The 24702-nt window shown below is 39.6% G+C and overlaps 3 protein-coding genes, 1 long non-coding RNA gene and 1 pseudogene across 11 annotated transcripts; 3 read left to right on the top strand and 2 right to left on the bottom strand.

Annotated features, from left to right (window-relative positions):
• The first annotated feature begins 716 nt into the window (after positions 1–716).
• Positions 717–6670, top strand: LOC135610561 (transmembrane 9 superfamily member 3-like). 8 transcript variants are annotated; one of them, XR_010486194.1, is made up of 6 exons: positions 717–804; positions 882–1035; positions 1868–2605; positions 2697–2834; positions 3735–3919; positions 4021–6670. XR_010486194.1 is itself a non-coding variant. In XM_065105227.1 (6 exons), the coding sequence occupies exons 1-6, from the start codon at positions 732–734 to the stop codon at positions 3769–3771; spliced, it is 1026 nt and encodes a 341-aa protein (XP_064961299.1). In that variant the 5' UTR covers positions 717–731; the 3' UTR covers positions 3772–6670. The 8 variants fall into 8 exon arrangements, 5 of the variants coding, with proteins under 5 accessions (XP_064961299.1, XP_064961296.1, XP_064961297.1 ...); XR_010486195.1 differs by having other exon boundaries at positions 3735–4162; positions 6090–6670; XR_010486196.1 differs by having other exon boundaries at positions 3735–5583; positions 6090–6670.
• Positions 6671–8914: 2244 nt separating this feature from the next.
• LOC135610562 (transmembrane 9 superfamily member 2-like) lies at positions 8915–15081 on the top strand (annotated as a pseudogene).
• A 623-nt stretch (positions 15082–15704) lies between these two features.
• Positions 15705–17114, bottom strand: LOC135608763 (protein CUP-SHAPED COTYLEDON 2-like). The gene has a single exon (XM_065101802.1). The coding sequence runs from the start codon at positions 17112–17114 to the stop codon at positions 15705–15707; it is 1410 nt and encodes a 469-aa protein (XP_064957874.1).
• A 263-nt stretch (positions 17115–17377) lies between these two features.
• Positions 17378–22400, top strand: LOC108952582 (transmembrane 9 superfamily member 3). Its single transcript, XM_065105212.1, has 8 exons — positions 17378–17465; positions 17543–17696; positions 18543–18583; positions 18696–19278; positions 19370–19507; positions 19581–19737; positions 19823–20307; positions 21903–22400. The coding sequence occupies exons 1-8, from the start codon at positions 17393–17395 to the stop codon at positions 22120–22122; spliced, it is 1851 nt and encodes a 616-aa protein (XP_064961284.1). The 5' UTR covers positions 17378–17392; the 3' UTR covers positions 22123–22400.
• Positions 22401–22933: 533 nt separating this feature from the next.
• On the bottom strand, positions 22934–24652 carry LOC135610557 (uncharacterized). The gene is made up of 2 exons (XR_010486187.1): positions 24546–24652; positions 22934–23189 (listed from the first exon to the last, which is right to left on the bottom strand). It is a non-coding gene; the product is annotated as an uncharacterized LOC135610557 (long non-coding RNA).
• Positions 24653–24702: the final 50 nt, after the last annotated feature.

Raw genomic sequence — 24702 nt, 5'->3', positions numbered from 1 at the left:
GATGGCATGATGCGAACTCTTCTTAACGTGACAGAGAACTCGTCTCTCGAAGCCCGGGGAACACATCTCATACTCGTACATTACCCACCCGGAGTTTTTCCGCCGGCCATCGTTGAAGGAGAGGAAGCTCTTTCGTCCCACCACCATCTCGCGCCCGTCGAAGAGGGACTTGACGGGTTCTTGCTTTTTGTTCAGAGTCCAAGAACCGGTGCCGGCCCTTCGATCGACGCGCGGGCCGCCGCTGTTCTTGGGCTTGCGCTCCGCAAAGAAATAGCCCTCCTGTCGACCGTTGCAGAGAAGATTCCACGGCTCGGTGCCGTAGACATCGGCGAAGGCGACAGCGCGGCTAGGGAGCGGTGTGCCGGCAACGCAGTTGGCGAGGTAGTCGACCACGAGTTCCTCCGCCGTGGGAAGGAACCTGTAACCACTCGGAACGACGTCGACGGGATCCATGGACGACTAAAAACGGTTTCTTGATGAAGAGAGGTGAGGAAATCAACTAGGAGGAGGAGAAGGAGAATGGAACAGAGGAGAGGCGAGAGGCAGGCGAGAAGACATAGCGAGAGTGGGAGAGGAGAGGGATACGACTATATAGGCAATGGCCGCGCGGGATTGGACAGATTCGATTCTTGAATCGAATCCAAGAAGCGTGTTTCCTGTTCTGTAAGCCCCCAAATTAATTAGACTAATTAGAATTTATCGTTGCATTATATATTTATGTATAATTAGAAATGGACTCTCGCACGTGCCTATCCACCAGCGAGCCGATCGCCCCCTTCGGTCTTCCTCGGCTCGGGAACGAAGGTGAGCATCGGTTAGAAAGCCTCAGCGAAATGTATGGATTTTAGGGCTGATTTGGAGTTTTATTTGATCGATTTCAGGTTCGAGGATCTTGAAGATGGAGTTATCTACGTTGGTTCTTCTCGTAATGGCTTGTGGTTTGAGGGTGGGAGCTGATGGAACCAATCATAGGTACAAAGAGGGTGATCATGTCCCCCTATATGCCAATAAGGTCGGACCTTTCCACAACCCCAGGTGATTTCCTTTCGATTCTTGCGTCTTTATCGGTTTCGAATTCCTCCTTCGTCGCTGAATTTGCTTTTTTATTTTGCGCATCATTTGAAGCGAATAGATCTTTGTCTGCGTCCCTTGCTTTTCTTCAAGAATGCGATCATCCGTTTGCTTGTTTTGTGATTTAGAATGAACGCAGGATCATGATTCGCTTTTGTTGTTTCATTTTATTTCTCTTAGTCGGTGGTTTTTGTTTTATCGATAGAAATACCCAAGTCTCCATTAAGCGTCAAAGCTAAAAATCGTCTTTGATTTCGCATGCTTCGTGTTTTCGTCGCTCCGATCGTTTACTGTTTTGTAAGCTTATTTTGATTCGCGTGGATTGTTGCTTTCTCATTAAATAAGTCAAATTCCGCATTCAAGATTAGGGATTTGTGATCTTGGATCATGTCAAAGATCAAAAGATTTCCCGCTTTGGCATGCTTCTTGATATCTGAGTCCGATCAAGCAAAGCTATTTTTTGAGTGCTTCATGTTTTAGCAGTGTTTCCAATCCTTTACCATCGATTGTTATTTTGGTTTCTCAATAGTTTCTTTTGTGAAAAACCAAACTCTATTAAATCTCAAGGATTTTATACTTTGGTGTGCTTCATATTGTAGTGGTATCAGTTCTGCTGGTTGGATTGTTAGGTCGATTGTTAATAGCCTTATAGATTACCAGGCCATGTTAATTCTGCTGCCTTTGACCCTGTCTTTGTCATTTTTTAATGATGCTTTTGTTTTAGGATATTTATCATTTACTTTTAACATTTCAGTGTTTCTTGAATGTGACAGTCATTTCCCTTTTGCATCTGCAGCGAGACATATCGTTACTATGACTTGCCATTTTGCTCACCAGGTTATTCGTTTATCCTTACTGTTCCATCGACTTCTGAGCTGCATGAGTCTGTTAGCAACACTGTTTATAGGTTTGTTAGTGTGTACAACTCTTTACAAAACTTTGTTGATTTAGAGCATGTTACCGAAAAGACGGATGCCCTTGGGGAAGCTCTAAATGGTGATCGTTTGGTCGATGCACCGTACGAATTAATTTTTTTGGAGGAGCAGCGGTCAAAGTCTCTTTGTAAAAAAAACTTGTCAAAAGAAGATGTTGCAAAGTTCAGACATGCTGTATCAAAGGACTATTACTTTGAAATGTATTATGATGATCTGCCTTTTTGGGGTTTCCTGGGCAAGATCGAGGGGGTCAAGACTGATTCGGGCAAAGACAAGTACTTTCTCTTTAAACACATTCACTTCAATATCCTTTACAATGATGATCGGGTCATAGAGATCAATGTACAAACGGACCCCAATATTAATGTGGATATCTCGGAGGATAGGAAATTGGATGTCGAGTTTTTATATTCTGTGACATGGAAAAATACTGACATATCTTTTGAAGAAAGGATGACAAAGTACTCAAGGACATCCTCTATGCCTCAATATTTAGAGATTCATTGGTTCTCAATTGTTAATTCATGTGTGACTGTCCTTCTTCTGACTGGGTTTCTTGCTACGATTCTCATGCGTGTGCTCAAAAATGATTTTGTAAAGTAAGATATATAGACTCCATGGTTTTCATTTTGAAGCATATTTCCTTATGTTCACTATTTCATCTGCCACTAAAATACTATCATCATGAAGATATTCTCTCATTGAGGAGTCTCTTGAAGATCAAGAGGATTCTGGATGGAAATATATCCATGGAGATGTCTTCCGATTTCCAAATAACAAGTCTTTGTTTTCAGTTATTATTGGTTCTGGAACTCAGCTCCTAGTGCTGTAAGAGCTCTCACTAACCTCTTCTAATGCTGATTTCTGTTAATATCATCTGATACTTTTGTCTCATGACTATTGTTGCTTGAACATATTTGTAAATGTGGTACCTCTTTTGTCATTTAGTTGTCTTAAGTGGAGAGTTCTTTGAATCGTGACATACATTAAGATTTTATTTCAGTTCATCTTTCAAGAACTTCTAATGCTATTTCATTCATTTTAATTGACATGGTTTTCAAGAGTCTCCATGGGCTTCAAGTTTTGTCTATCATGTGGGTAGTAGATAACTAGATATACCTTATTTCTTTCCTTTGTTTCCTCCTCCATATAGTGTGTATTCATCTTTAATTCATATCCCATAAGCATTTAATCGAGTCAACCTAACAGAAGTGTCTCTGGTGAAGAACTAACTTTTCAATATTGCAACCACATGGAGATTCCTTTGTGTTGAACAACGACCCCTCTTATTATTATTGATATTGTCTTCTAAACAGAAAAACCCTATGGAAATGAATGAACGCCTGTCTTAAATTAAAATTAGATTTCTCTCCACTTCTAGGAAAATCAAGTCCACTAATTCGGAAGACATTGTCGCTCTGCTATCTTTTAAATTTGCAATATTAAATGGAAAAATAATTAAAAGTGCACTGCAGCTGATCATATGTTTGATGGTGAGTTTTACCCAATTGAATGCTTTGTTTCGTCATCCTAAGTGAATGACTAATTAAATGCCAATATAATACTGATTTTCGATGATTGATTGGTTGTCAAAGCTGGCAATGGACATGATGAGAGGATTTCATAGATATGCACCAAAGAGTTATAAACATTTGCATATTTGGAGAAGCTTACATTTTTTAATCTTATCTGAAGCTGTATATCTAATGCAATATTAAAACCTTATAGACAGATGAAATTTCTGATGAGGATATTAGTTACTTGAGTTAGGACACTGTGGCAATCCAACAATTGTACATTGATCAATTTCTATTGGAATCTTCGAAAAAATGCATTAGATGGAAGAAAACTTGTGCTGCGAAAGACTTGTAATTGTAATGGTTATAGTGCCATACAAAATAAACTTTTATCAGGTAACTTCCGAAATGTCAACATTTTCTCCATTCATGAAGATGTGATTACATTTGTTTTAGGATATATGTAATACTTATTCATCATATTTTCTGAATGACAGCTGTGTATGACAGAGAATTACAAGCTTTTAGATCTTTCAGTCTTCCTAATCTATGTCATGTCATCTGAGGGGATTGAGGGTGTATATATGCTGCAGAAATCTTGTATTAGCTGACTGCTGAGTAGCACAGCTCAAAATAAAGGTTGCCGCTCTATATAATTTTATTTGTTATTTGCTAATGAAAAAAGTTCTATAATTTTATTTCTTGGTCGCACAGCACACCCACAAACTGACGTTCAGACAATCGTAACTAATAGAACTTTTGGAAACTTGATTCGTTGTATTTGTGGTGACAAACCAAGACAATGAAATTTCACCCTCGCACAAACTGAATTTGCCTATAACTGCATAATTCATAATTTTATTGTAGCATCACCGTTCTCTATTGTTTACAAGAAAGTGCTGAAGCATGTTCTAAATTTAGTTTGTCTAGAAAAAACTCCTGATATGTGTGTAGCAGCTAACAACATAGTTGAGCAAGTACAATCAACCCAGGCTAATGTGAAGAAGTTGAAAGCTACTATTGCCAGGTACAAGGAAGCAGTTGATAAGCACAGGAGAGAGAAGGTGTTCGAGGAAAGAAATATAGTTATGGTGTACATGCGAAAAGAGAGATTTCCCATTGGCACTTACAACAAATTAAAGTCGAAGAAGTATGGTCCCCATAAATTCTTAAAGATAATTAATAACAATGCTTATGTGATTGATTTACCAGATGATTGGGGAATTTCAAAGACCTTCAATGTTGTAGACTTATATGAATCTTTTTCAAATGAGAATCCATTGTATTCAGATATAAACTCGAGGACGAGATTTTTCTCAATTGGAGGTGATTAGTACGGAACAAGTAGAAGGAGACTATTTTCAAAGAGCCTAAGGCTACCCACTTATCACTTTTTTTATCCCACATTGTTAATTTTTATGTTTTTTTCAATTATCTCACATTGTTAGTTGGTTAGTTTTCAAGGCCTAGAACTAGTATAAATAATGACCTCATCTAAGCATATGGAATCATAAAAAAAGCAATATCTTCAAGTATTGTAAAGTTTGTCTCCACTATAAGGAGTTGATTTCCCTCATCCTCCCTTATAAAGGTTAGTTTACTAGAATCATTTTTGGTAGTAATTTCTTAATTTTATTTCTGTATTACGTCAAATAGTTATATCGGTTTATAACAGATTGGGAGGTGACGAAGGTGTTTATCATAATGTATATGTAATTATTTGATGATTAGTAGTATTCAAGTGCTTGTGAAGAAGTATACGAATATATCACAGCATATCAATAGCAAAACTCAAGAAAAGTTGAATGTTTATAAATAATTTGAAGATTTTTTATGGAATGTGTTCAATATTATGCTTGTTTTGAGTCCTCCAAAATTTTCTTTCAAAGCATAGGAAGTTGAACTTTTCTCTGATTCATTTACCCATCCTCGTATAACATGTTTTTCACTTGTTTATTGACTTATTCTTTGTGTTTTCGTTGCTTTAGAAGTCTTATATAATGGTGTTTGCTTTCTCGTAACATGCAGATATGACTATTCAGAATATGGAGCATCTACTGGTAAGATAGGCTATTTTCTTGAGATAAATGGTTTGCGAGGGTGATCTAAATTTTTTGTTTAGGGTGGTTGGTTGGGGTTTGGGGTGCCAGTGGGACTCTCAATCAAAACCAGTCTACTGTTAGACATTGTTGCAAGTGTTTTTGTTTCTATGTGATCTAGATTTGGGAGAGCCATCGAGACATTTATGCTAAGTTTTGTTAGTATTTTTAGTATTTTGTTGTTCATTGGATTTCCAAGGACTCATTTCAATTTTTGTGATCTTGTGTTTCGTTTCACTGTCTAACTTTATAGGTTTGCACAGCCGTTGAATTAATCTACCGTGCATTTCTTTATGTTCGAATATGTACCACTTGTCAATTTGTGTTATAGATTGTCAATAATTCCTTATATTTAGTGTGAACTGATACGCCTTATTTTGAAGTTAAAATGTGTATGTCAGAATGATCATTATAAATATTCCCAGTAGATTCTGTTTTGTTTTAACAGCAGGATGTCTTTCTTGTAGGGTACCGAAGATGATGTAGTGAATTGGCTTCATGGACATGGTTTATGGATACTAGCGAAAGAACCGTACGATCCCTTATGGATCAAATGAGGAGGTCATTGCAACCTAGAGTTATATCCAGACTACATCCGTCACCTATGCAAGTTTATTCAGGAAATGGAGAACCTCACGACTGCAACCCGGCTCAAGAAGATCCGGCAAACTCTCAAACTCCCTGCCAAAGCTGCCGCAACCTCCAGCACCACCACCTTCACGACCAACTGTTGCTGCCAAATTAGATGCAGGAAACCCGATTGCTGGAGTTGCCCACGGAGAGGATGTCTGATGGTGCGATGCTCCAAGGGATCTGCATACGTGTGCAACTGGTGTTGTGGAGATTGGCATTGATGGTGGCATCCGCTGTACAGATTTGCTCAAATTTCTAAACCTGTCTATTGTATCGAAACATTAACGAAGGCAATCGGGCTATCATCTGTGTGCAAATTGAGAGAATAGATATCAGTTTTTTTTAACTGAATCTTCACTGATGATCTCTATGCTGTTGAAATATCAATTTGTTGGTATTATATAGTCATTGCCAATTTGGCGATGGTGTGCTTATGTTGCTAAATATATGTAAGATTATGAGAGGAAATGGTGTGCACAAAATCTATTTCAGTTGCGGCAGCTCCGTTGTTCTCTTTTTCTTGATCATTCATGGTTTTAAAGCGATGTCAATGAACAATCAAATACACTGTTCAGCTACAGGAGGGCTTCATCAGTATCCTTTAAATCTCCATAATAACAACAACATGGATCACATAAAAATGATTTACTGGATGATGGTTAGAAGAAGTCAATATTTGGTGACAGCAATCATCCAAATGTCTGACTTTGATATAGGGTCAACCCACCCATGACTGTTTCTTCCTGTGGACGGTGACCAACTATGATATGTCGATGCATGAGGACGAGACAGTGATATCTCAAATTATGAGTTCATTAGCTACACCATTTCATATAAACAGCAACGTATGAAGGAAACAACAATACATGGGATGAAAATTGAACTTTATTGTCGCCAATATTTGCATCAACATGAATTTTCTTTTCCTTCCAGTATTATGATATACATGAACAAACAACATTTTCCATACAAGCTGCATCGATCGACTACTGCTCCAGCCACGAGATCATTGCCGAATCCACAGGTGTGTCATCGGACTTCATGAGGGCATCAATCTCTTGCATGAAGTCGTCGACATCAACTACGTTCTCCGTCTGCTCACACCCAACAAAGTCGTACGACGATGACGACGAAACCACTTCGGCCGTGGTCGAATCAGTGCCGGTGCCATCAGAAATCAACGAGGCTTGCAACGCTTTCGGGGTTGTCGAGCGAGCATCGTCCACGCACGCCATTTGTTCCGTAGTCGATGCAGCGAAGGTGTCATCGGACATCAGGAAGGCATGGACCTCTTCCAGGCTCCAAAAGAAGGGATCGTCGGTGAAGTACATCTTCTCACACGCGACCAAGTCGATCGACGACGATGACGTGGAAACCTCTACGACCGTGGTCGAATCAATTCGAGTGTCATCGGGCATCAAGCGAGGATCGACAAGGCCTGACGGCGAGGCCTTCGGGATGGTATTCGAGGCTGTGTCGGTGTCATCCGACATCAAGGAGGCTTCAACCTCTCGGGTGAAGAAAGCATCGTCGATGCAGTTCTGTTCATCGCCAAGATCGACCGACGGCGAAGGCGAAGCCAAGAATGCTTCGAGTTCTTCCACAGTTATCAAGGGCTCACCTCCGCCGACATCCGTTGACGATAGAGCGGCGGATGGGACTCCGGCTTCGTTCGGTGCAACTGAGTCGACCGAGGAAAGACGACTCTCCGGGGGTGTCAGAGGACGAGCCGATATGGGATGTTGCACCACCGCGGTTGGAGGTGGTGAGACGTCGGACTGCAACGATTGTGCTGGCTTCTTTGAGAGAGTCGATGCTTTTGCTGAGAGAGCGGAAGATTCCTCTCTATTTCTCTTCTGCCCAACGAGGCTGCCGCCGGAGACCGTTTCTGTCGCGGCCTCCGTGAACGTCGACTCAACCTTTTTGATGAAATTGCCGCCGGAGATGGCATGATGCGAACTCTTCTTAACGTGACAGAGAACTCGTCTCTCGAAGCCCGGGGAACACATCTCATACTCGTACATTACCCACCCGGAGTTTTTCCGCCGGCCATCGTTGAAGGAGAGGAAGCTCTTTCGTCCCACCACCATCTCGCGCCCGTCGAAGAGGGACTTGACGGGTTCTTGCTTTTTGTTCAGAGTCCAAGAACCGGTGCCGGCCCTTCGATCGACGCGCGGGCCGCCGCTGTTCTTGGGCTTGCGCTCCGCAAAGAAATAGCCCTCCTGTCGACCGTTGCAGAGAAGATTCCACGGCTCGGTGCCGTAGACATCGGCGAAGGCGACAGCGCGGCTAGGGAGCGGTGTGCCGGCAACGCAGTTGGCGAGGTAGTCGACCACGAGTTCCTCCGCCGTGGGAAGGAACCTGTAACCACTCGGAACGACGTCGACGGGATCCATGGACGACTAAAAACGGTTTCTTGATGAAGAGAGGTGAGGAAATCAACTAGGAGGAGGAGAAGGAGAATGGAACAGAGGAGAGGCGAGAGGCAGGCGAGAAGACATAGCGAGAGTGGGAGAGGAGAGGGATACGACTATATAGGCAATGGCCGCGCGGGATTGGACAGATTCGATTCTTGAATCGAATCCAAGAAGCGTGTTTCCTGTTCTGTAAGCCCCCAAATTAATTAGACTAATTAGAATTTATCGTTGCATTATATATTTATGTATAATTAGAAATGGACTCTCGCACGTGCCTATCCACCAGCGAGCCGATCGCCCCCTTCGGTCTTCCTCGGCTCGGGAACGAAGGTGAGCATCGGTTAGAAAGCCTCAGCGAAATGTATGGATTTTAGGGCTGATTTGGAGTTTTATTTGATCGATTTCAGGTTCGAGGATCTTGAAGATGGAGTTATCTACGTTGGTTCTTCTCGTAATGGCTTGTGGTTTGAGGGTGGGAGCTGATGGAACCAATCATAGGTACAAAGAGGGTGATCATGTCCCCCTATATGCCAATAAGGTCGGACCTTTCCACAACCCCAGGTGATTTCCTTTCGATTCTTGCGTCTTTATCGGTTTCGAATTCCTCCTTCGTCGCTGAATTTGCTTTTTTATTTTGCGCATCATTTGAAGCGAATAGATCTTTGTCTGCGTCCCTTGCTTTTCTTCAAGAATGCGATCATCCGTTTGCTTGTTTTGTGATTTAGAATGAACGCAGGATCATGATTCGCTTTTGTTGTTTCATTTTATTTCTCTTAGTCGGTGGTTTTTGTTTTATCGATAGAAATACCCAAGTCTCCATTAAGCGTCAAAGCTAAAAATCGTCTTTGATTTCGCATGCTTCGTGTTTTCGTCGCTCCGATCGTTTACTGTTTTGTAAGCTTATTTTGATTCGCGTGGATTGTTGCTTTCTCATTAAATAAGTCAAATTCCGCATTCAAGATTAGGGATTTGTGATCTTGGATCATGTCAAAGATCAAAAGATTTCCCGCTTTGGCATGCTTCTTGATATCTGAGTCCGATCAAGCAAAGCTATTTTTTGAGTGCTTCATGTTTTAGCAGTGTTTCCAATCCTTTACCATCGATTGTTATTTTGGTTTCTCAATAGTTTCTTTTGTGAAAAACCAAACTCTATTAAATCTCAAGGATTTTATACTTTGGTGTGCTTCATATTGTAGTGGTATCAGTTCTGCTGGTTGGATTGTTAGGTCGATTGTTAATAGCCTTATAGATTACCAGGCCATGTTAATTCTGCTGCCTTTGACCCTGTCTTTGTCATTTTTTAATGATGCTTTTGTTTTAGGATATTTATCATTTACTTTTAACATTTCAGTGTTTCTTGAATGTGACAGTCATTTCCCTTTTGCATCTGCAGCGAGACATATCGTTACTATGACTTGCCATTTTGCTCACCAGGTTATTCGTTTATCCTTACTGTTCCATCGACTTCTGAGCTGCATGAGTCTGTTAGCAACACTGTTTATAGGTTTGTTAGTGTGTACAACTCTTTACAAAACTTTGTTGATTTAGAGCATGTTACCGAAAAGACGGATGCCCTTGGGGAAGCTCTAAATGGTGATCGTTTGGTCGATGCACCGTACGAATTAATTTTTTTGGAGGAGCAGCGGTCAAAGTCTCTTTGTAAAAAAAACTTGTCAAAAGAAGATGTTGCAAAGTTCAGACATGCTGTATCAAAGGACTATTACTTTGAAATGTATTATGATGATCTGCCTTTTTGGGGTTTCCTGGGCAAGATCGAGGGGGTCAAGACTGATTCGGGCAAAGACAAGTACTTTCTCTTTAAACACATTCACTTCAATATCCTTTACAATGATGATCGGGTCATAGAGATCAATGTACAAACGGACCCCAATATTAATGTGGATATCTCGGAGGATAGGAAATTGGATGTCGAGTTTTTATATTCTGTGACATGGAAAAATACTGACATATCTTTTGAAGAAAGGATGACAAAGTACTCAAGGACATCCTCTATGCCTCAATATTTAGAGATTCATTGGTTCTCAATTGTTAATTCATGTGTGACTGTCCTTCTTCTGACTGGGTTTCTTGCTACGATTCTCATGCGTGTGCTCAAAAATGATTTTGTAAAGTAAGATATATAGACTCCATGGTTTTCATTTTGAAGCATATTTCCTTACGTTCACTATTTCATCTTTCACTAAAATAGTATCATCATGAAGATATTCTCTCATTGAGAAGTCTCTTGAAGATCAAGAGGATTCTGGATGGAAACATATCCTTGGTGATGTCTTCCGATTTCCAAAGAACAAGTCATTGTTTTAAGCTATTATTGGTTCTGGAACTCAGCTCCTTGTGCTGTAAGAGCTCTCACTAAACTCTTCTAATGCTGATTTCTGTTAATATCATCTACTACTTTTGTCTCATAACTAGTACAACGTTCATCTTCCTTCTTGCACTTGTTGGTGTGTTCTACCCATAAAATCGGGGAGCCCTTTATACAGCTCTTGTTGTCATCTATGCTCTGACTTCTGGTATCGCTGGTTACACAGCGAGCTCCTTCTATATGCAGCTCGAAGGGACTAATTGGGTAAGAAGTTGCTTCAGCATTAATTTCTAGTCATACCACTTGTAGTCTGCATGGGTTAATTATCTTTGCCTCTATTTGACTGCAGATGAGGAATTTGTTGTTGACTGGCTGCTTATTTTGTGGTCCCTTGTTCTTGACATTCTTCTTCCTGAACACTGTTGCTATTACATATAGCGCAACTGCAGCTCTGCCATTTGGAACCATCCTTGTGATTCTACTTATATGGGCATTGGTTACTTCCCCTTTGCTCATATTGGGTGGGGTTGCTGGTCAAAAAAGCAAAACTGAATTCCAAGCTCCATGCCGTACCAACAAGTACCCAAGAGAAATTCCTGAATTGGCATGGTATCGAGGCACCATACCTCAGATGGCAATGGCAGGATTCCTTCCTTTTAGTGCCATCTATGTAGAAGTAGAACTGTACTATATATTTGCTAGAGTGTGGGGTCACAACATATATACAATATATAGTATGCTTTTTATTGTTTTCATCATTCTTATAATTGGCACAGCGTTCATCACTGTTGCATTGACATATTTCCAACTTGCAGCAGAGGATCATGGGTGGTGGTGGAGGTAAGTATCTGGCCTTCTCCTTTGTACTAGATAATTCTACCATTCAGTTGGTCTAGCATAGACACTGCAGTCTGTTTTTGCATATTGAAACTGTTGTGCTTGAACATATTTGTAAATGCGGTACCTCTTTGTCATTTAGTTGTCTTGAGTCAAGAGTTCTTTGAATCATGGCATACATTAAGGTTTTATTTCAGTTCATCTTTCAAGAACTTCTAGTGCTATTTCATTCATTTTAATTGACACGGTTTACAAGAGTTTCCATGGGCTTCAAGTTTTCGTCTATCATGTGGGTGGTAGATAACTAGATATACCTTATTCCTTTTCTTTGTTTCCTCCATATATTGTGTGTTCATCTTTAATTCATATCCCATAAGAATTTAATCGAGTCAACCTAACAGAAGGGTCTCTGGTGAAGAACTAACTTTTCAATATTGCAACCACATGGAGATTCCTTTGTGTTGAACAATGACCCCTCTTATTATTATCGATATTGTCTTTTAAGCAGAAAAACCCTTTGGAAATGAATGAACGCTTGTCTTAAATTAAAATTAGATTTCTATCCACCTCTACGAAAACCAAGTCCGCTAATTCGGAAGACATTGCCACTCTGCTATCTTTTATATTTGCTAGATTAAATGGAAAAAGAATGAAAAGTGCGCTGCAGCTGATCATATGTTTGATGGTCAGAGTTTTACCCGATTGAATGCTTTTTTTCATCATCCTAAGTGAATGGCTAATTAAATGCCAATATCTTACTGATTTTCGATGATTGATTGGTTGTCAAAGCTGGAAATGGATTTGATGAGAGGATTTCATATGTATGATCCAAAGAGTTAAAAACGCTTGCATATTAGGAGAAGCTTACATGATTTAGCCTTATCTAAAGCTGTATATCTAATGCAATATTAAAAACCTTAAGAGACATCAAATTTCTGATGTGGATATTAGTTACTTGAGTGGAGGACACTATCGCAATCCAACAATTGTCCATTGATCAATTTCTATTGGAATCTTAGGAAAAATGCATTGGATGGAAGGAAACTTGTGCTACGAAAGACTTGTAATTGCTATGGTTATGGTGCCATACAAAATCAACTTTTTAGAAGGCAACTCCCGGCATGTCAACATTTTCTCCATTCATGAAGATGTGATTACATTTGTTTTAGCATATATGTAATACTTTTTCATCATATTTTCTGAATAACAGTAATCATAAGTGGAGGTCACAGCTGTGTATGACGGAGAATTACAAGCTTTTAGATCTTTCGGTCTTCCTAATCTATGTCATGTCATCTGAGGGGCTTGAGTGTGTATATACAAAAATCAACCTTGCTGTTTCTGACGGGAACCATAATAGAATGGTGTCCTATATGCTGCAGAAATCTTGTATTAGCTGACTGCTGAGTAGCACAGCTCACAATAAAGGTTGCCGCTCTATATAATTTTATTTGTTATTTGCTAGTGAAAAAAGTTCTATAATTTTATTTGTTAGTTGCACAGCACACCCACAAACTGATGTTCAGACATAAGTAACTAATAGAACTTTTGGAAACTTGATTCGTTGTATTTGTGGTGACAAACCAAGACAATGAGATTTCACCCTCGCACAAACTGAATTTGCCTATAACAGCATAATTCATAGTTTTAATGTAGCATCACTGTTCTCTATTGTTTACAAGAAAGTGCCGAAGCATGTTCTAAATTTAGTTTGCCTACAAAAAACTCTTGATATGTTTGTAGCAGCTAATTTTGTTAATTTCTTAATTTTGTTTCAGTTCTGCGTCAAATAGTTATATCGGTTTATGACAGGTTGGGAGATGACGAAGGTGTTTATTATAATGTATATGTAATTATTTGATGATTAGCAGTATTCGAGTGCTTGTGAAGAAGTATACGAATATATAACAACATATCAATAGCAAAACTCAAGAAAAGTTGAATGTTATAAATAATTTTAAGATTTTTTATGGAATGTGTTCAATATTATGTTTGTTTTGAGTCCTCCATAATTTTCTTTCAAAGCATAGGAAGCTGAACTTCTCTGATTCTTGTTTAACATGTTTTTAACTTGTTTATTGACTTATTCTTTGTGTTTTCGTTGCTTTAGAAGTCTTATATAATGGTGTTTGCTTTCTCGTAACATGCAGATATGACTATTCAGGATATGGAGCATCTACTGGTAAGGTAGGCTATTTCTTGAGATAAATGGTTTGCTGAGGGTGATCTAAATTTTTTGTGTGGGGTGGTTGGTTGGGGTTTGGGGTGCCAGTGGGATTCTCAATCAAAACCAGTCTACTGTTAGACATTGTTGCAAGTGTTTTTGTTTCTATGTGATCTAGATTTGGAAGAGCCATCGAGACATATCTGCTATGTTTTGTTAGTATTTTTAGTATTTTGTTCATTGGATTTCCAAGGACTCATTTCAATTTTTGTGATCTTGTGTTTCCTTTCACTGTCTAACTTTATAGGTTTGCACAGCAGTTGAATTAATCTACCATACATTTCTTTATGTTCCAATAGTACCAGTTGTCAATTTGTGTTGTAGATTGTCAATAATTCCTTGTATTTAGTGTGAACTGATACCCCTTATTTACAAGTTAAATGTGTGTCAGAATGATCATTATAAATATTCCCAGTAGATTCTGTTTTGTTTTAACAGTTGGATGTCTTCTTGTAGGGTACCGAAGATGATGTAGTGAATTGGCTTCATGGACATGGTTTATGGATACTAGCGAAAGAACCGTACGATCCCTTATGGATCAAAGGATGAGGTCATTGCAACCTAGAGTTATATCCATACTACATCCGTCACCTATGCAAGTTTATTCGGGAAATGGAGAACTTCACGACTGCAACTCGGCTCAAGAAGATCCGGCAAACTCTCAAACTCCCTACCGAAGCTGCTGCAACCACCAGCACCACCACCTTCACGACCAATTGTTGCTGCCAAATTAGATGCAGGAAACCCGATTGCTGGAGCTGCCCACGGAGAGGATGTCTGATGGTGCGATGCTCGAAGGGATCTACATACCTGTGCAACTGGTGTTGTGGAGATTGGCATTGATGGTGGCATCCGTTGTACAGATTTGCTCAAACTTCTAAATCTATCTATTGTATCGAAACATTAACGAAGGCAATCGGGCTATCGTTTGTGTGCGAATTAAGAGAATAGATATCGGTTTTTTTCAACTGAATCTTCACTGAAGATCTCTATGCTGTTGAAATATCAATTTGTTGGTATTATGTAGTCATTGCCAATTTGATGATGTTGTGCTTATGTTGCTAAATATATTCAAGATTATGAGAGGAAATGGTGTGCACAAAATCTATTTCAATACAGTTGCAGCTCTGTTGTTCTCTTTTTGTTGATCATTCATGGTTTAAAGTGATGTCAATGAACAATCAATCAAATACACTGTTCAGCTACAGGAGGGCTTCATCCATCAGTATCCTTTAAATCTCCACAATAACAACATCATGGATCACATAAAAATGATTTACCGGATGATGGTTAGAAGAAGTCAATATTTATTTTTGTATGACGAGGCAACAAAAATAAGCCAGCATATTTTGTGACAGCAATCATCCAAATGTCTATATGGTCAACCCAACCATGACTGTTTCTCCCTGAGGACGGTGACCAACTATGATATGTTGATGCATGAGGACGAGACAGTGATATCTCAAATTATGAGTTCATTAGCCACACCATTTCATATAAACAGCAACGTATGAAGGAAACAACAATACATGGGATGAAAATTGAACTTTATTGTCGCCAATATTTGCATGAACATGAATTTTCTTTTCCTTCCAGTATTATGATATACATGAACAAACAACATTTTCCATACAAGCTTTCCAAGCTACTGCTCCAGCCACGAGATCATTGCCGAATCCACAGGTGTGTCATCGGACTTCATGAGGGCATCGATCTCTCGCATGAAGTCGTCGACATCATCTACGTTCTCCGTCTGCTCACACCCAACAAAGTCGTTCGACGATGACGACGAAACCGCTTCGGCCGTGGTCGAATCTGTGCCGGTGCCATCAGAAATCAACGAGGCTTGTAACGCTTTCGGGGTTGTCGAGCGAGCATCGTCCACGCACGCCATTTGTTCCGTCGTCGATGCGGCGAAGGTGTCATCGGACACCAGGAAGGCATGGATCTCTTCCAGGCTCGAAAAGAAGGGATCGTCGGTGAAGTACATCTTCTCACACGCGACGAAGTCGATCGACGACGATGACGTGGAAACCTCTACGACCGTGGTCGAATCAATTCGAGTGTCATCGGGCATCAAGAGAAGATCGACAAGGCCTGACGGCGAGGCCTTCGGGATGGTAGTCGAGGCTGTGTCGGTGTCATCCGACATCAAGGAGGCTTCAACCTCTCTGGTGAAGAAAGCATCGTCGATGCAGTTCTGTTCACCGCCAAGATCGACCGACGGCGAAGGCGAAGCCAAGAATGCTTCGAGTTCTTCCGCAGTTATCACGAACCCACCTCCGCCGACATCCGTTGACGATAGAGCGGCGGATGGGACTCCGGCTTCGTTCGGTGCAACTGAGTCGACCGAGGAAAGACGACTCTCCGGGGGTGTCACAGGACGAGCCGATATGGGATGTTGCACCACCGCGGTTGGAGGTGGTGAGACGTCGGACTGCAATGAATGTGCTGGCTTCTTTGAGGGAGTCGATGCTTTTGCTGAGAGAGTAGAAGATTCCTCTCTATTTCTCTTCTGCCCAACGAGGCTGCCGCCGGAGACCGTCTCTGTCGCGGCCTCCGTGAACGTCGACTCAACCTTTTTGATGAAATTGCCGCCGGAGATGGCATGATGCGAGCTCTTCTTAACGTGACAGAGAACTCGTCTCTCGAAGCCGGAGGAACACATCTCATACTCGTACATGACCCACCCGGAGTTTTTCCGCCGGCCATCGTTGAAGGAGAGGAAGCTCTTTCGTCCCACCACCATCTCGCGCCCGTCGACGATGGACTTGACGGGTTCTTGCTTTTTGTTCAGAGTCCAAGAACCGGTGCCGGCCCTTCGATCGACGCGCGGGCCGCCGCTGTTCTTGGGCTTGCGCTCCGCAAAGAAATAGCCCTCCTGTCGACCGTTGCAGAGAAGATTCCACGGCTCGGTGCCGTAGACATCGGCGAAGGCGACAGCGCGGCTAGGGAGCGGTGTGCCGGCAACGCAGTTGGCGAGGTAGTCGACCACGAGTTCCTCCGCCGTGGGAAGGAACCTGTAACCACTCGGAACGACGTCGACGGGATCCATGGACGACTAAAAACGGTTTCTTGATGAAGAGAGGTGTGGAAATCAACTAGGAGGAGGAGAAGGAGAATGGAACAGAGGAGAGGCGAGAGGCAGGCGAGAAGACATAGCGAGAGTGGGAGAGGAGAGGGATACGACTATATAGGCAATGGCCGCGCGGGATTGGACAGATTCGATTCTTGAATCGAATCCAAGAAGCGTGTTTCCTGTTCTGTAAGCCCCCAAATTAATTAGACTAATTAGAATTTATCGTTGCATTATATATTTATGTATAATTAGAAATGGACTCTCGCACGTGCCTATCCACCAGCGAGCCGATCGCCCCCTTCGGTCTTCCTCGGCTCGGGAACGAAGGTGAGCATCGGTTAGAAAGCCTCAGCGAAATGTATGGATTTTAGGGCTGATTTGGAGTTTTATTTGATCGATTTCAGGTTCGAGGATCTTGAAGATGGAGTTATCTACGTTGGTTCTTCTCGTAATGGCTTGTGGTTTGAGGGTGGGAGCTGATGGAACCAATCATAGGTACAAAGAGGGTGATCATGTCCCCCTATATGCCAATAAGGTCGGACCTTTCCACAACCCCAGGTGATTTCCTTTCGATTCTTGCGTCATTATCGGTTTCGAATTCCTCCTTCGTCGCTGAATTTGCTATTTATTTTGCGCATCATTTGAAGCGAATAGATCTTTGTCTGCGTCCCTTGCTTTTCTTCAAGAATGCGATCATCTGTTTGCTTGTTTTGTGATTTAGAATGAACGCAGGATCATGATTCGATTTTGTAGTTTCATTTTATTTCTCTTAGTCGGTGGTTTTTGTTTTATCGATCGAAATACCCAAGTCTCCATTAAGCGTGAAAGCTAAAAATCGTCTTTGATTTCGCATGCTTCGTGTTTTCGTCGGTCCGATCGTTTACTGTTTTGTAAGCTTATTTTGATTCGCGTGGATAGTTGCTTTTTCATTAAATAAGTCAAATTCCTCATTCAAGATTAGGGATTTGTGATCTTGGATCATGTCAAAGCTTAAAAGATTTCCCGCTTTGGCATGCTTCTTGATTTCTGAGTCCGATCAAGCAAAGCTAATTTTTGAGTGCTTCATGTTTTAGCAGTGTTTCCAATCCTTTACCATCGATTGTTATTTTGGTTTCTCAATAGTTTCTTTTGTGAAAAACCAAACTCTATTAAATCTCAGGGATTTTATACTTTGGTGTGCTTCATATTGTAGTGGTATCAGTTCTGCTTGTTGGATTGTGAGGATCTGTTTCGTTCGGTCGCTTGTTTATAGCCTTATAGATTACCAGGCCCTGTTAATTCTGCTGCCTTTGACCCTGTCTTTGGCATTTATTAATGATGCTCTTGGTTTAGGATATTGATCATTTACTTCTAAAATTTCAGTGTTTCTTGAATGTGACAGTCATTTCCCTTTTGCATCTGCAGCGAGACATATCGTTACTATGACTTGCCATTCTGCTCACCAGGTTATTCACTTATCCTTACTGTTCCATCGACTTCTGAGCTGCATGAGTCTGTTAGCAACACTATTTATGTTTGTTAGTGTGTACAACTCTTTACAAAACTTTGTTGATTTAGAGCATGTTACCGAAAAGACGGAAGCCCTTGGGGAAGTTCTAAATGGTGATCGTTTGGTCGATGCACCGTACGAATTAAATTTTCTGGAGGAGCAGCGGTCAAAGTCTCTTTGTAAAAAAAACTTGTCAAAAGAAGATGTTGCAAAGTTCAGACATGCTGTATCAAAGGACTATTACTTTGAAATGTATTATGATGATCTGCCTTTATGGGGTTTCCTGGGCAAGATTGAGGAGGTCAAGACTGATTCGGGCAAAGACAAGTACTTTCTCTTTAAACACATCCACTTCAATATCCTTTACAATGATGATCGGGTCATTGAGATCAATGTACAAACAGACCCCAATATTAATGTGGATATCTCGGAGGATAGGAAATTGGATGTCGAGTTTTTATATTCTGTGACATGGAAAAATACTGACATATCTTTTGAAGAAAGGATGGCAAAGTACTCAAGGACATCCTCTATGCCTCAACATTTAGAGATTCATTGGTTCTCAATTGTTAATTCATGTGTGACTGTCCTTCTTCTGACTGGGTTTCTTGCTACGATTCTCATGCGTGTGCTCAAAAACGATTTTGTAAAGTAAGATATATAGACTCCATGGTTTTCATTTTGAAGCATATTTCCTTGTGTTCACTATTTCATCTGCCACTAAAATACTATCATCATGAAGATATTCTCTCATTGAGGAGTCTCTTGAAGATCAAGAGGATTCTGGATGGAAATATATCCATGGAGACGTCTTCCGATTTCCAAAGAACAAGTCTTTGTTTTCAGCTATTATTGGTTCTGGAACTCAGCTCCTAGTGCTGTAAGAGCTCTCACTAACCACTTCTAATGCTGATTTCTGTTAATATCATCTGATACTTTTGTCTCATGACTAGTACAATGTTCATCTTCCTTCTTGCACTTGTTGGTGTGTTCTACCCATACAATCGGGGAGCCCTTTACACAGCTCTTGTTGTCATCTATGCTCTGACTTCTGGTATCGCTGGTTACACTGCGAGCTCCTTCTATATGCAGCTCGAAGGGACTAATTGGGTAAGAAGTTGCTTCAGCATTAATTTCTAGTCATACCACTTGTAGTCTGCATGGGTTAATTATCTTTGCCTCTATTTGACTGCAGGTGAGGAATTTGTTGTTGACTGGCTGCTTATTTTGTGGTCCCTTGTTCTTGACATTCTTCTTCCTGAACACTGTTGCTATTACATATAGCGCAACTGCAGCTCTGCCATTTGGAACCATCCTTGTGATTCTACTTATATGGGCATTGGTTACTTCCCCTTTGCTCATATTGGGTGGGGTTACTGGTAAAAACAGCAAAACTGAATTCCAAGCTCCATGCCGTACCAACAAGTACCCAAGAGAAATTCCTGAATTGGCATGGTATCGAGGCACCATACCTCAGATGGCAATGGCAGGATTCCTTCCTTTTAGTGCCATCTATGTAGAACTCTACTATATATTTGCTAGCGTGTGGGGTCACAAAATATATACAATATATAGTATCCTATTTATTGTTTTCATCATTCTTATAATTGTCACAGCGTTCATCACTGTTGCATTGACATATTTCCAACTTGCAGCAGAGGATCACGGGTGGTGGTGGAGGTAAGTATCTGGCCTTCTCCATTCTACTAGATAATTCTACCATTCAGTTGGTCTAGCATAGACACTGCAGTCTGTTTTGCCATCTTGAAACTATCGTGCTTGAACATATTTGTAAATGTTGTACCTCTTTTGTCATTTAGTTGTCTTGAGTCGAGAGTTTTTTGAATCATGGCATACATTAAGGTTTTATTTCAGTTCATCTTTCAAGAACTTCTAATGTTATTTCATTCATTTTAATTGACACGGTTTACAAGAGTTTCCATGGGCTTCAAGTTTTCGTCTATCATGTGGGTAGTAGATAACTAGATATACCTTATTCCTTTCCTTTGTTTTCTCCTCCATGCCTTGTGGGTTCATCTTTAATTCATATCCCTTAAGAATTTAATCGTGTCAACCTAACAGAAGTCTCTGGTGAAGAACTAACTTTTCAATATTGCAACCACACGGAGATTCCTTTTTGTTGAACAATGACCCCTCTTATTATTATTGATATTGTCTTCTAAACAGAAAAACCCTATGGAAATGAATGAACACCTGCCTTAAATTAAAATTAGATTTCTATCCACCTCTACGAAAACCAAGTCCACTAATTCGGAAGACAATGCCGTTCTGCTATCTTTTAAATTTGCTAGATTAAATGGAAAAAGAATTAAAAGTGCGCTGCAGCTGATCATATGTTTGATGGTCAGAGTTTTACCTGATTGAATGCTTTGTTTCCTCATCCTAAGTGAATGACTAATTAGATGCCAATATTATACTGATTTTCGATGATTGATTGGTTGTCAAAGCTGGCAATGGACATGATGAGAGGATTTCATAGATATGCACCAAAGAGTTATAAACATTTGCATATTAGGAGCAGCTTACATGATTTAACCTTATCTGAAGCTGTATATCTAATGCAATATTAAAACCTAATAGACAGATCAAATTTCTGATGAGGATATTAGTTACTTGAGTGGAGGACACTGTGGCAATCCAACAATTGTACATTGATCAATTTCTATTGGAATCTTAGGAAAAATGCATTAGATGGAAGAAAACTTGTGCTGCGAAAGACTTGTAATTGTTAAGGTTATAGTGCCATACAAAATCAACTTTTTTCAGGTAACTTCCAACATGTCAACATTTTCTCCAATCATGAAGATGTGATTACAATTGTTTGAACATAAATGTAATACTTATTCATCATATTTTCTGAATAACAGTAATCATAAGTGGAGGTCACAACTATGCATGACAGAGAACTAAAAGCTTTTAGATCTCTCGGTCTTACTAATCTATGTCATGTAATCTGGGGGGCTCGAGGGTGTATATATGAAAATAAACCTTGCTGTTTCTGACCAAAACCGTAATAGAAAGGTGTCCTATATGCTGCTGAAATCTTGTATTATCTGACTGCTGAGTGCAAATAGCTGGATCAGTTTTTATACAACATCTCAAAATAAAGGTTGCCGCTCTGTATAATTTTATTTGTTATTTGCTAATGAAAAAAGTTCTACAGTCATTTATCCCTTATCTTCCTTTACATGCATAATGTAAAGACCATCTGATGTTGATTCTTCAGTCTTAAAACATCACATTATCTTCTGCAGGTCTGTTCTTTGTGGAGGCTCCACCGGCGTATTCATCTTCTTCTACTGCATATACTACTATCACGCGAGATCAGACATGTCGGGCTTCATGCAAACATCATTCTTTTTTGGTTACATGACTTGCATTTGTTATGGATTCTTCCTTATGCTCGGGACTGTCGGTTTTCGTGCTTCTTTGCTGTTCGTGCGACACATATACCGTTCCATCAAATGTGAGTAAAAAATTATGCTTTCTGCTGACAAAATTTCACAAGGGATCATATTGCAGCGACAGCGACCATATCGTGCCATCTGCTTTCTGCTTGTTGCGTGATTGTGAAGACTCATTAGCGCAACCTGGATGAGCGCAATCATTTTCACACATCAAGCTTGAAGCATTAACTTAGTCAACTGATGATGGACAATTAAAATTGTCTGTAGCCATCAATCAATTTGAATTTTACTCTGTATCAGAGATTCTCTATTCCTAAATGGTAATGTTGTGCACTTGGGAGGTCTTGTACTGGTATTTGTCACTGCATGTTCACATAATCAGATCTTTTGAAGACAGTAAATGACCACTTCATGTAGCCTCTCCAAGGAGTCAGTAGTCAACTACAAAGAAATGAGAACCCTTCGACTATTACTTGATTAATTTGATTTCAAGAAACTGTTCGACCATGTCAAAATCATGAAAATTTTTAGAATAATAATAATAATTTAAAGCATTAATTAAGATCTTAAGGTGTGGTGATCATATGCATTTAATATATTTTAAGATTTATCATTTTGGGAGTACCTTACCAAAGAACAAATACTCTCATCGCATAATCTCGGTTTATAAGGACTAGATGAGTCTACTATAGCTAGGCAGGCATTCGTTGATCTATCGAGTTAATGCGAGGGTTAATTTATCGAGCTAGTTTGTGATAAATGATGCTAAAATTATCCATCCAAAAAAATGTTGGTTAATGTTAATTTCAGTTTTGAAGATCCTAATGGTTCTAAAAGATAAGATATGAATAGCAAAAGTGTCAACTATAGTAATCAGATTCTTCCATGAAACTACTTATTAATGTTGTTGGGACTATCACTACTAACCACAATAGAACATAATTTTATGGAAGTTTCTCTAAATAAAGATGCTGAAACACTTTCAAGCTTGATTACAGCTTCACAGCAGAAACTTCAAGTGGGTTTAAAGGCAGCAAATACTTCAAGATTGAGCAGTGATATCAGCAGATAAATAGGATAGATGGATCACAGCAACACTCATCAATAAGAAAGCAGCAGCAAAGAGCAGCAAGGCTACAAAATAAAACAATCAAGTGAGTGGAGAAATCATCACAAAAACCATAGGAAGTGATGTACATTTCACAAAAGAAATTACTGTAGCCAGTTTATTTTGTGATCTCATTTTTTTCATGCAGATCTATCGATCAAAATTATTATCTTCTAATTTGATTTGCCTTGTTTAAGAAGCCAGATAGGGAAAAAATTATCCTTAGCAAAACCTGTGGGCATATATTTCCACTCTTAACCTAATTTTAAAATAAGAAAAGTTTGACTTTTTGCTCTAAAAGCATACTCTATAAGTGAATCAGCATTTACATTCCTGTCAAACAAGTATAAGATGTTGGTGATTAAAATACCTCCAAATTATATAAAATTAATCTTAAGATAAAAAGGTCATTTTTACTTTAAAATAAAAATTCTTGCTCAAGAGTTTTAGCAATAGATGCTGTTGTTGTTACAATCAATATTGGAAGTGATATATATTTTGTTGCCAAAGGCAAAATTAGTGATGAAAATAAATATATTTTGTAGTTATATCTTGAAAAATAACCAGCAAAAATTATTCTGAAGTCATCTGTTAATATTATGCAATCATAAGAGCAACATAACTGCTATTATGAGCATGTGAAAAATAACAGGAATTGGTGCTTAGCTAACAATTATATCAATGCAACAAAGTAAGAATTTTCAGCAACAACAACATTAGATCAATTCCTTATAGTTAAATAAAAAAATTTGTTTGAGAAAACAACATCAGCAACTTCATCTCAAGTGAACTCTCCAAAATATATGTTTGACAAATCAAAGTTACTCTTCTACCTAAAACCTCAACAATAACAACTGACCAAATAGGTTACTGACTAATAACACTATGACATTTCATCTTTGATCATCAGTTAAAGATGATACTCCTTCAATGTTGAATAGTTGAATCACACAGAAAAATAAACACAGAAACAGAATGGCTGTTAACACTAAATCACAACAAATTAATGGGTGACTTGAGAAGCTTTTTTTGAGTTACAGAGTAGAGAATAAATCTTTGGGTGCAGAAAAGAAGAAGACATGAGCACTTGATCACTAACCATCCTTCCAAGAAGCCACTGCTCCTGGGTGGTGCAGCAGCATATTGAGGTGGTGCCATCACAGGAGGCCCATGGTAGTATCCTACATCAACAAGCACATAATTTCCACAAAATTGTGTTGATTTGTGCTGAACCAAATATATACCTTTCATAATTAATGTTGTGAAGACATCTTTTTGCTGAAGCAAGAACCCATGTCCATTGTTTCAAATTAATATCATCATAGAAACCATTCCATCAATCAGGAAAAGAAAACAATGAGCAAATGTGAAGTTGGAATTACCTTGAGCAGGATAAGGATATGCATACTTGGGATCCTGCATTCTTTGGTTGTGAGCTGCAAAGAGAAGATTAGTGATAAGCTTGAGATGGGAAGGTAGAATTTAAAAGGAAGATGAGAGTTCCACTTTGGGCTCCTTCTGAGATGATGGCAAGTTGTC

The sequence above is a fragment of the Musa acuminata genome, chromosome BXJ2-4 (assembly GCF_036884655.1).
Source record: "Musa acuminata AAA Group cultivar baxijiao chromosome BXJ2-4, Cavendish_Baxijiao_AAA, whole genome shotgun sequence".
Taxonomy (NCBI): domain Eukaryota; kingdom Viridiplantae; phylum Streptophyta; class Magnoliopsida; order Zingiberales; family Musaceae; genus Musa; species Musa acuminata.
Note: the sequence above shows the minus strand (reverse complement) of the source record. Positions and strands in the feature narration are given on the sequence as shown.

What these genes read in the sequence shown, in the direction of transcription:
- LOC135610561 (XM_065105222.1), top strand. Translation starts at nt 732, where the DNA reads ATGGACTCTCGCACGTGCCTATCCACCAGCGAGCCGATCGCCCCCTTC. An exon ending in GGACCTTTCCACAACCCCAG is followed by an intron (nt 1,036 to 1,867) that starts GTGATTTCCTTT and finishes TTGCATCTGCAG; the next exon opens with CGAGACATATCGTTACTATG. An exon ending in CTCAAAAATGATTTTGTAAA is followed by an intron (nt 2,606 to 2,696) that starts GTAAGATATATA and finishes ATCATCATGAAG; the next exon opens with ATATTCTCTCATTGAGGAGT.
- LOC135608763 (XM_065101802.1), bottom strand. Translation starts at nt 17,114, where the DNA reads ATGGATCCCGTCGACGTCGTTCCGAGTGGTTACAGGTTCCTTCCCACG.
- LOC108952582 (XM_065105212.1), top strand. Translation starts at nt 17,393, where the DNA reads ATGGACTCTCGCACGTGCCTATCCACCAGCGAGCCGATCGCCCCCTTC. An exon ending in GGACCTTTCCACAACCCCAG is followed by an intron (nt 17,697 to 18,542) that starts GTGATTTCCTTT and finishes TTGCATCTGCAG; the next exon opens with CGAGACATATCGTTACTATG. An exon ending in GGAACTCAGCTCCTAGTGCT is followed by an intron (nt 19,508 to 19,580) that starts GTAAGAGCTCTC and finishes TCTCATGACTAG; the next exon opens with TACAATGTTCATCTTCCTTC.